Source organism: Aulonocara sp. 'chitande type north' Nkhata Bay, linkage group LG3 (assembly GCF_057382095.1).
Source record: "Aulonocara sp. 'chitande type north' Nkhata Bay isolate Kocher_YH1m ecotype deep benthic linkage group LG3, A_spYH_male_GT1.1, whole genome shotgun sequence".
Taxonomy (NCBI): Eukaryota; Metazoa; Chordata; class Actinopteri; order Cichliformes; family Cichlidae; genus Aulonocara; species Aulonocara sp. 'chitande type north' Nkhata Bay.
Window position 1 is genome coordinate 20,585,968 of NC_141346.1, and position 11,742 is coordinate 20,597,709.

The 11,742-nt window shown below is 40.5% G+C and overlaps 1 protein-coding gene across 1 annotated transcript in view; it reads left to right on the forward strand.

Moving 5' to 3' along the window:
- The first annotated feature begins 401 nt into the window (after positions 1–401).
- Positions 402–11,742, forward strand: part of LOC147334462 (uncharacterized) — a 40,226-nt gene continuing 28,885 nt past the window's right edge. Inside the window, exons 1-10 of the mRNA XM_086272589.1 lie at positions 402–726; positions 2,775–2,855; positions 3,112–3,226; positions 3,319–3,452; positions 3,585–3,811; positions 3,915–4,029; positions 5,766–6,065; positions 6,670–6,896; positions 7,012–7,100; positions 7,185–7,285. Of these exons, the coding sequence (XP_086128715.1) occupies positions 477–726; positions 2,775–2,855; positions 3,112–3,226; positions 3,319–3,452; positions 3,585–3,811; positions 3,915–4,029; positions 5,766–6,065; positions 6,670–6,896; positions 7,012–7,100; positions 7,185–7,285 (1,639 nt within the window). The 5' untranslated portion in view covers positions 402–476. The remainder of the gene's footprint in view (positions 727–2,774; positions 2,856–3,111; positions 3,227–3,318; positions 3,453–3,584; positions 3,812–3,914; positions 4,030–5,765; positions 6,066–6,669; positions 6,897–7,011; positions 7,101–7,184; positions 7,286–11,742) is intronic.

An 11,742-nucleotide genomic window follows, 5' to 3' on the forward strand; every position in this document is an offset into this window, starting at 1 on the left:
ACTAAATTTTTTTAATTAAAAATTTTTTTTAATAAATAATATTCCTGCATACTCTACAGAAAGTGGAGCAATATAATTACAATAAAGTTACAATTAGGCTACAGGAAAACACAGGGGCGACACTTTTTTAAGTAACCCTCGGAGCACAATCTACATGTATCATGATTTCTCCCTATTATATGTATTAAAACCTGCTGTTATTGTGATGGAAATGCAGTTAGTGCCAAATAAACCTAAATGGGTTTTTTGGGCGGCGGCGGCGCGGGGGTTCTTCTTTAATAAATACTGATATAATTATACGTGTGATAGTCTATTACTGTGCTATGTCTGTGCTATGTGTCATTTTCTCCTAGGATGGTGTTTCCTTTTATGTTTCCAGCCGGACAACATTTGCGCGTTCACTAGCTCGGTAAAAACTTCTAGGGTTAAACATCCGACAGAAACATTTTCCCACGCGGGAAAAAAGAAATTATTTCATGAGCGACTCGATGATGATGACGATGGTGCAGAGCTGGGACAGCGAGCCAGACATCGCTAATATGTCCAAGAGCGACATACTGAGAGGAATCATCACCGACAAACTGAGCACAGCAGCTCGGGAGATCTTATCGGTGGTGGAGCGGACTGTAGCCGACTATGAGGAGGAGGCTGCGGGCTTCAGGCAGGAGCTCGACCGGCAGAGGAGACTGCTGGAGCTCCTGCAGCCTGAGATAAAGCAGGAGGCAGGTCGGTGTTTTAGCCCCTGTAACATTTATTGAAGTGCTTTGAAACACTCAGCGGCCACTATATTAGGTACTCTTTCATCTTCTCGTTAATGCAAACAACAAATGAGCCAATCACATAGCAGCAACTTGATGTCTTCAAATGGCCAAGACAACCTACAGTAGCTCAAAATGAGAATCCGAGTGAGAAAGAAAGGTCTTTGGTGCCAGACGGGCCTGTCTGCTGGGATTTTCCCACGCAACCATATCTAGGGTTTACAGAGATTGGCCTGAAACTGACGATACGTCGTTTTTTTGTACCTATCGTTTGTTTCGTAGGGTCTCAAAATAAACTGTACGCCAATAATTTTTCATGGTTTTGATGGTTACTGTAGTGGCTATATTAATTCCTTAGAGTTCTCTCTTTCTCTTATGATTAATATGATCACACACCGGACCGACTGTTTGTGAGTACTTTGGTTAGCAACAACGACGCTAAAACCATTGTGTGGCTCCGCCGTCCGCTTGTTTATATTCCACATAAAACTTTCACAATAAAGCTCAATATTCTGTCGAGACTCAAATAAACTCAAATGATATACATTATTGTCAAACATCAAATTTCAGATAATACATTAAACAAATTGGCTCAAATAAAAACATGTACTTATAAATGGCACTTACAGTCAAAGGAATAGAGGATCCAGACAAGAGAATGCCAGGATGGCCAGTGAAGATGAGCCAAAACCAGGTAGCTCCAAACACAAGGACCAGTCAAACAAATTGAGCACCTTATTCCTAAACGAGGGACTACATCTGTAGCATTAACATGGTTGGTTATGAACAGTCTGACACGGACCAGGAAATTGTACTATACAAATTATAATGCAAACCGGTCCCCGCCATGGACTCAAACATGGAAAACCACTTACCACCTATGCAACAACTTGTCTGAAAATGTATAGCTTCATGTATCAGTGACTCCGCACCTAGTGTAGTCTGGCTCCAGCAGATCCTAGGAAAAACGTTGGAGATCTCTGTCCAGAAGACTGCAGTCCTAGAAACAGCTAAGATACTGCTTAGGACCCTCAATGCTCCAAAGCGTCTGGTATAGGACCCAAGCTCAAAGGATATGTGCCACAAAGAATTAAAGCAATTAGGTACTAGCAAGGTGTACCTAATAAAGTGTCTGGTGAGTGTATAAAACGTACAGGATACTCATCAACTTGATTGTAATGGAGACCAGGGGTTCCATTACCTGGTTGGTATTGTTAATAATAAATTGTTGGACTGGGAATTTAAAATAGGGTAATAAAGAAAACACATTAGTTCTTTTGGAGTCTTTTATTAGGTTATTTGACATACGATTAAATTGACAGCTTGTAACAGAAAAGAGACAGTGGGACTGGCCATCCTACCTGTGTCGGAGAAGAGCCAAAGTTAGAGCTGTTTGCAGTTAATCATTTATCAATAACCTAAACATATGTGAAATGAGAACTTGTAAAGGTACTCACCTGTCCTAGTTGCTTCTTGCAGGATGTGGAGCAAAAGAGTGAAAGCAGCTCAATCACCTGTTTAAGAGCTCTTGGAGCAGACCAGTGTGCCAGGTTAGGGAGTATGGATAAAGAGGGTTTTAATTTAGATAGAAATGGGTGAAGCTTATGTTATTGGTTTGTTTATAGTATGTGTTGGAAATATGTATATGTTTGTGATGTGCTTTAATGTTATTGTATGTTTGTTTGTGTGGAGGGTTATGTGTTCATTTTGATTAGTTAACCCCCATACTTGGGCTATTCCAGATGCTCACCTGAAAAGGTAGAGTATAAAAGGAAGCCATTTTGTTTAGTTGTAGTTAGTGTTTGTGCTGTTATCATGCTCCTTCTTTAATAAAGTGTCAATCCATGGATGTCTTTTACTCCAGTCTTGTGTCATATTATTGGACAGAACCTATGACCGCCGGCCAAAACTGACATTGATGTGGATCTTAACATTGCTAGAAACTTTTTTTCCATTTATCTTCTATCATATCACATTTGGTTTTTCTAAAATTGAACATTAAACATACTTTTGCAGACGACCAGCAGCTGTTTTCCATCTGTGAAGATGGAGGTGGTCCATTACTGGATGATCAGAAGCAGGACAAATATGAGCTGAGTAAGAAGCTACTTTGACATACATGAATAAAGTTCAGTTCTAGACAGGACTGCTGTTTCATGTCTCTGACATGAAACAACAACATGTCTCTTATATATACATATATATATAAGAAAGATACATTAGCTCATGTCCTCTTAAAGCACAAACAGTAGATAGTAGCAGCATGCTCCCTTTCGGTTATGTAAATGGTCAAGTTCTTGTTGAGCCGGGCAACACATAATTGTGACTAACATAAGAATTTATTTGTTCCTAGGGGTGGACGACAGTAGGAGCCTGGGATTTCAGGCACCGATAGAGGATGAAGAGTATGAATATTTAGAGCAGGAGGAAGGATACACGACAGAGCTGGATTATGTAACAACATCAAGGTTAAAAGACAAGTGCATAAATGTCTACTATGTACAAAAGTATATGTGTTATCTTTTGTATCCCAGCTCCCGTTTTTCCGTGTTTTCCTTAGGTTCTTGACTCAAACAGTTCCGTCTAAGAGGAGAAAAAAACATGGCAAACGTCGAATCAGCAAATCACAAAATTGCATAGATCTCAAAATCCGCATATTGGAAAACCCAAACATTGAAGTGCTTTCAAATACTGGTAAGTCTAAAGCAAACGTGATGTGAAATTTAAATGTTAAAAACAGAATGAAAACACCTCAGTACACATGAAACTCTGGAGCAGATGTGGAAGATTTCACTGTGATTGATTCAGTATTCCTCTGTGTTCTAGTGTTTCGGATGTACCGGCTTCACAAGCTGAAGGTTCGTCGTGGTTTGAAGGAAGCTGACTTCCTGAAACTACTCAGGTCTACCTTCCCTCAGCTGGCTGGAGATGAACCTTTTGACCTTTTCTTATATTGCAACCTCAAGAAACTGAAACCTCTGCAAGTAGACTCTGTGACACCAGAGGAAATCATCAGAGTTTCTCGGGGATCTACCCTCTACATACGACTGCAGGTACTGTGCTGAGAAGATTTAACTGATCTCAACAGCGTTACCAAAGATTACAACACATTGACAACTTGATTTGAGAAGAAAATTCCGACCTTCTGTAAAACAGAAAGAAGATGCTGATGAAGATCATGAAGATCTTCCATCCACTGAGACAGACACCCATATAAATCTCAGAATCCGCATCCTGGAAAAGCGAAAGATTAATGTTTTGTCAAAACAAGGTAAGTCTAAAGCAAACATGATGTGAAATTTAGATGTTTCTGCTATAAAAATGCAGCACATGTAAGCCGTATATCACCTTGTTACCTACTAGGTAAGTTCTGAAGTGCTTTTCACCCTTTTACCTGCTCGGAGATCGGTCTATTAAACACAGGTGAAGCTGATGGTCTCCACCACACCTCTATACCAAAAACAGTCATTTGCACCTTGTAAATCACAATTGTTGATGCCAGTAATGCTCGAGAGCAGCTGAAACCCTGGTCAGGACCAATGTTCCCTCTAAGCTGCGTACTGCGTACAGAAAATCTAGGTTGTGCGCAAAAAAAAAAATCTAACCTGAATTGAAATTAAAGTAAATATTTTAACAATTCTGTTTTTTGCAGTGTTAGTAAGTGACTGGCTGCTCCCGTATGGGGTTAGACCGATGCCACCTTATCCCATAGTCCAGCCAATAATGCGATTCACATTCGTATATACGCAGCTAATCAACATCGCTAACAGGCTATGACAGCGTCCTTATGTGTCGACACCGGTGTTTTAGCTAGCAAAGTGGCGTGACTGATGTGGCGTGAAGCCACGTTAGTGTATAACCATTGGAGATGTGAGCAGGACAGACAGAACAATTGACGGAACAAGTGTGGACTTTATACCAGTTTTTAAATTGTGTTGATAGGCCACGTAAAACCAGAGTTATGACAAAAATATCTGCAATGTTTGGTTTTCTTCCTGAATATTATCATTGTTTATATTTACTGCGGGAAGAAATGGTAAAAACTGCGTTTTATAAGGAAAACGCTCGAAAGCACTCTCCACCTGTGAGCAAAGACAAAACCAAAAAGCCCCCACCCTTTCCCATTCGTCGAAAAATGTACCATGTCGACCAATCAAAACATGATATGGCAATATGGCATTTAGTGGTTTAGGAATGGGGGGGCATCAAATTTGATGCAGAACAGCTGACTGTTCCGTAAATAGTTTGAAATGTTTTTTTAAAAAAATGCCTTAGTTGCATTTTTAGGTAAACAGTTGCAAAAAACTTTGTTTGCAAAACTCAGTAACTTTTTTGAAGAAGTAACTATATAATTAACTGCCCGACATCAACTGTATTTTGCAGACAGAGCGTTACAGGACTATCTCCCAGACCAGACTCATACCCATAATACAAGTCAGAGCTTGTATGTAAATGTAAATGCTATAATTTGATTATTTTAATAAACCATGTAACTTGGATGGATTCGATGCTGGCATGACCACAGTGCACACGTCTGATGTCGCTCACAATGGTCCAAGGGATCGCTCAGGGAGTTTGTGTGTTCGCTCAGACACATGAAAAATTAGAGGGAACATTGGTCAGGACACATATACCGTTTGTGCTGCCTCCCTGCACTCTACATGGACATCTTCATCTTTCTGCACTACTCCCTGGTCTAAGAATTGTAACATATTAATAAAGAAATATGTACTATAATACCAAGAATATTTTCATTATAAAACACAATGAAAACACCTCAGTACACATGAAACTCTGGAGCAGATGTGGAAGATTTCACTGTGATGATTGGAACATTACGAGCCCATGTCACCACTGGTACCTCCAAACTGTGAAAGCAGATTCCAGATTCAATTGGAAAGTAGTATCAGACGAACATTTAGTGAAAGTACAACAGGAAAGTGATGATTTCTTTCTCCTAATACTGGAAAAATTGAACTGATCTCTCAGCGTTCCTCTGTGTTCTAGTGTTTCAGACGTGCCCGCTTCACAAGCTGAAGGTTCATCGTGGTTTGCAGGAAGCTGACTTCCTGAAACTACTCAGGTCTACCTTCCCTCAGCTGGCTGGAGATGAACCTTTTGACCTTTTTTTAAGGGCCAAGCACAACAAACTCAAACCTCTGAAAGGAGACTCTGTGACACCAGAGGAAATCATCAGACTTTCTCGGGGATCTACCCTCTACATACAACAGTCACTGTGTCAAGAAGATTTAAGACTTAAGATCCGCATCCTTGAGGACCCTAAGATTGATAAGATCACAAATATAAGTAAGTTTAAAGCTTTTAACCTTCAAAGATCTTTGGAAGGATTTGATGCCTCTTATTAGCTCCTTAACTTGATTTAGAGGCTTTGCATGTCTCAAGAGTCCAACGTACTAGTCATCCAGCTCTCTGTGCAGGTTTGCTGAGTTACCCGTTTATTAGTTGATTCAGGAAAACATGTCTTCTAACTTGTCGATGACTGAAACTGCTTTGACTGTAGTCACACTACCCGCTGTCTTAAAAAACCTCGTAACATTATAAAAGATACCTCACACTCTGGCCACTCCCTGTTTGAACTGTTGCCCTCGGGCCGACGGTACAAAGCAATCAGCGTAAGGACAAACAGACTCAAACACAGCTTTTACCAAATCAGAAAAATATGTCTTGATGCTGCTACTAAAAAATGTCCATCACGCTACTCCTGAAGTGATCTATGCACTGACTGAGGCATGTGTGTGGGGATTGATTTTATTTTACAAATTTTATTTAAAGTTTACATTTGTATGGATGATGCATTGATCAGAGATCAATTCTAATTTCGTTCTACCTGTGACAATGACAAAAAAGACATTCTGATTCTGACTTTGTGAGCTTCTCTGTTTTCTCTCAGTGTGTCAGAATCACCCGTCTCATGAGCTGAATGTTCCTCGTGGTCTTCAGGAGGCTGACTTCCTGGCTCTGCTGAGGTCCACTTTCCCTCAGCTGGCTGCTGGTGAACCTTTTACCATCTTAATTGGTCGCAACCACAATCTAATTCCTCCAAGAGTGGAGAGTATGACTGCAGAAGAGATCTGCAAGAATGGGACTGGGAATCCTGGTATTTACATCCGACTGAAGGTACTGCAAGAACCAATTTAACATCAGGGTGAAAACATTGTTTAAATGTGGAGCATGTTGTTCTGAATGAAAAATCAGAAAAAAACTATTCTTTTACTTTTTGGTGGAAATTTAGGGTCCAGAGAAAAGGTCTCTACAGAGAGAAGATGCTACTGCTGCCGAACTTCCTCCACCCAGCCTGGATTCAACCACACTGACCACTGAGTGAGTCAAAGAAAAGAGTAAGCTGCTGCTGTTAGTTTGTTATTTATGTCAACAGTTCAATCCAATTTTGTTCTTTTCCCCCAGAGTTGAGTCTGAGAAACCTCAGATCAGTCAATCAGACACCCACATGCATCTCAAGGTCCACATTGTGGAGGACCCTCAGATGGATACCATCTCGCCCAATCGTAAGTTCAAAGCCTTTTAATTTATCTGTCCAGTACAATATTCAGTTATCACCACTGTGATCACATGCTGAGCTGAAATAATAAAGAGTAGCCGAGCATAGCTCCTAGGGTGGTCAGGACACATTTGTGACTATGAGGTCCTTTGTAGAGCTCTGTAGGCATGCTGCTGGATGGTTTGGGAAGCTTGTGATGACCTGAGTTTGGACCAGTTTGTCAAAGCACTTCATGATTACTGGAGCACGAGCCACTACACAGCAGTCATTCAGAATGCTGATGGTGGTCATTTTTTGGTAGTGGTACCATGATAGAGGATTTCAAGCAAGGCTGTCAGTGGTAAGGCTTAATGTTGGGGACATGGTCTCTTTGACTGACAGGTGGCTGTAGCTGCTTCCTGAACCTCAACTGGACCTCTGGATTGTGTTTGTGCTCTTGGAGCAGTCAAAACACATTGAGCACCTTATTCCTAAACGAGGGACTACATCTGTAGCATTAACATGGTTGGTTATGAACAGTCTGACACGGACCAGGAAATTGTACTATGCAAATTATAATGCAAACCGGTCCCCACCATGGACTCAAACATGGAAAACCACTTTTACCACCTATGCAACAACTTATGTCTAAAAATGTATAGCTTCATGTATCGGTGACTCTGCACCTAGTGTAGTCTGGCTCCAGCAGATCCTAGGAAAAACGTTGGAGATCTCTTTCCAGAAGACTGCAGTCCTAGAAACAGCTAAGATACTGCTTAGGACCCTCAATGCTCCAAAGCGTCTGGTATAGGACCCAAGCTCAAAGGATATGTGCCACAAAGAATTTATAAAGTGTCTGGTCAGTAGGGATGGGTATCGTTTAGGTTTTATACGATACCGGTGCCAAATCGGTACTTTTGAAACGGTGCCGGTGCTCAAACCGGTGCTTAAAGAATGGAGAACACAAAATTGGTCCAAAAACCTCTCATGTTCAGCTGGTTTTTTGTAAAAAGATAACAATGTTAGCCTTTTCTACAGCTATGGGGCATATATGGTATCACTCTTGGCTGGAAGCAGTGCTTAAACAATGGAAAAAACACAAACTTTGTCCAAAAACCTCTCATATTTAGCTGTTTCCCTCTTTTTCTTTGGTCATTTTAGCCATTTTGGCCAGGGTGAAGGGAGTATCTGCCATCAAACAAGAAGACAGCTGCATGTAACTATGAAGGTGTTTGCTAGTTCACCTTACATGCATTAATGTAATAATGTAATAACCTGGTTAGCCTACTCAATGTAAATTACACACGAACAACATTAAACTACTCACGCAGAGAAAAACGGCTGCTGCTGCCATCATCATCCTCATCTTTTCTGCTACACTGGCAGGGCTAGGGGCCAGGACTCTCCTCTTCGGGTTTTTGGGGATGTTGCTAAATCCGGGTCCGATAACAGACACCACACCTGCAGTAGATGTGCTCGGTGTGAGGTCTCGCAGCAAGCTATCAAAATAAAAAATTAAACCAAAACATAATAAACTCAAAATACTGGGTCCAACGGACCCAGAACCGTGACATACATGAATAAAGTTCAGTTCTAGAGAGGGCTGCTGTTTCATGTCTCTGATGTATGATCAGTAGACAAGTCTAATAAAAACATTTCATTCATAATTATGTGATAATTAGGCAACTGCAGTCCTCAAGTTCCGGTGTCCTGCAGGTTTTAGATATCACCCTGGGTCAACACACCCGAATCAGATAATTAGTTTATTACCAGGCCTCTGGAGAACTTGGAGACATGTTGAGGAAGTAATTTAGGAGGTATTGTTTTTTTTTAATGAGCTGTGGTGGATCAAGAACACATCTAAAACCTGCAGGACACTGGCACTTGAGGCTCCTGATGTACTGTCTCCTGATAGCATCTCCATGACACCGGACACTAAGCCGACAGACACAGCAAACCTTATCCCCACAGCTTGTATTGACAACACATTCTCACTTCCAGAGCGTAACATTTTACGCTAGGTGACAAATCGTCAACATATTACGTTTTTGGGCACCCAACTCGTTCCTAAATGATGACATTGGAAAAAATGAGGAAATATGAAAACCGTTTGGACTCAATCTACACGTTTGCTCCTTTTCTTATAATCGCTTGGGAAAACACTATTTAACGTCATTAAAGTGCTGGTTAAGGTTGGGAATAAGTTGAGCTGGGCGATAGAACGATAACGATATGTATTGCGAAATAACTTTTTCTTGTTAGAAAAATGAAACTGTTGCGATAGTCCTCGTCTCTCTCTCTTCCTCTCTTAAAAAAAAGAAAAAAAGAACAGCCAATCCAAATTAAGTAGCGCAGAGCTAAACCAATCACAGCCGCAGCGTCAAGTCACGTGACTTGTTACGTACAGCACAAGTGCCAAGCTGCACATGTATTTGTTTGGGAAGCAGCCAGCCACCGTGCCGGCCGGGTAATGGAGAAAATGAGTGTGCCGACTAGAGAAAAATCAACCGAGAGCTTGGGTGACCAGGTTAGAGAAGAGAACACAGATGACGGTTCCAATGCCGGAGAGATTGTCGAAAGGAAGGGCCGGAGAAATTCTGTAGTGAGGAGGTATTTCGGTTATTTGAAGTGTGACAAAAAAGTAGCGCGCAATGTAAATTGTGCCGAAAGCATGTTCCCACAAAGTCTGGTTATACAACATACCTTTTTTTGTCCCCTGAAGCAGTGCCACCCACTAGAGCATGCTCAATCTCTGACTGAAATCGCTAATTCGTCATCGAAAACAACCAGGGGAATCCCTGTGAAGCAGCAACAGTCAATTGAGTCAATTCGACATAACGAATGCCATAGCCTACTGCCTTGCTAAAGACATGCTACCAATAAACACGGTTGAAAATGAAGGATTCAAGCAGCCAATTAAGGTAATGGATCCTCGTTACCAACTTAAGTACATCTGCCCTGTTGAACTTATTATGGGAAATAAATATTTAAATCAAAACAAGCTGCTGATTATTTCACATTTTACTTGTGAGCAACAGCACATTTAAATCTTACAAATATAGTTATTTGGCTTTGGCTAACGTGATAGTCTGAAGTGCACGGGCCATCATTGGGGCCGGGTGGTGATGTCCCTGCCCTGTTTCAAAAAATTACCCATCTTGGGTGTATAAGCATTTTACATCATTGGGCCCTCGTGACGTTTCGGCATTTCTTTCTATTTATTTCTGTGCCTCTCTTGGCTTTTATACTCTTTCTTTGCTCCTCCCACTCTTGGGTTTCAAACTTGTGTTTCTTAAAAATTCTTTCTTGCTTTTGTTTCTGTTTTTCTCTTTGCATGACTTTCTTGTCTTACTTTGCTTGTTTTCCCCTTACTTGTGACCTATTTGTCTTTATTTGTTTACTACTTTTCTCTCTGTTTGTTTTTCGTGACTTTCTCTTGTCTTATGTAACTTGTTTTCTCTTATGACCTCTTTAGGGATAAGGTTAGATTTAGGACTGGAATACAGGGCTGGAACGTCTTGTGTGGGTTGTAGACTTCGTCTCATGTTACCACTAGAGTGAAATCACTACCAGGATTGAAAAGTGACCAAAACATCAGCCAGAAAGCATACAGTCTAGCCCATTATTATTTATACCCCTGGCAAATTTTGACTTAAAGTGAGTTTTATTCAACTAGCAAGTTATTTTTTTTGATGGGAAATGGCACAGGTGTTTCCCAAAAGATAATAAGACGATATACAAGAGGCATTTTTGTGGAAAAAAAAATTCTCAGCTTTTTTTTACATTTGAGCAAAAAGTGTTATGTCCAGAATTATGCATACTCTTCACAAACTGTCAGTCTCTGGGAAAATCCAAAGTTCCATACCATTCCAAAGAATCCAAGCGGTTCTAAAGCATCCTAAATACCCTGATTAATTGGGAACTGTTCATCTGGACAAAGAACAAGACTTCTGGTCTTCTGTGGTTTTGTGTCGCTTAATGCGACTTATAATTCGGTGTGCCTCATGATCTGAAAAATACGGTAACTTCTACCTTTTCACCTTCCTTTCAAAGTCCAAGTTTTTGTGCTATGGTTTAGAGCAGGGCGATATGGCCAAAAATATTTATCACGATATATATTTGAAAATTTGCGATAACGATATAACTGACGATATAATTGATGCGAGACAAAATACAACTCCACAACATTACTAGCGCAAAAAGACAACTTTCCATTTATTTTCTCTTAAACAAGAAGCTGGTTTTTATGTACAGTAAAGCTTTATAAAAATGTAACAGTGCAAATGCAAATTCCTTGCTGAAAGTTTAACCAAAAGGCATTTCCAGTAGAAATGGGCTGACATATCCTGAGCATAACCATGTATAATATCCACTGAAGTTAAAACGAGGTGCTTTGCAACATTAAACTGCAGTGTACAGTACGTATTTTTCGGACCATAAGGTGCACGGGATTATAAGGCACATTAAGCGAAACAAAGCAGTCAG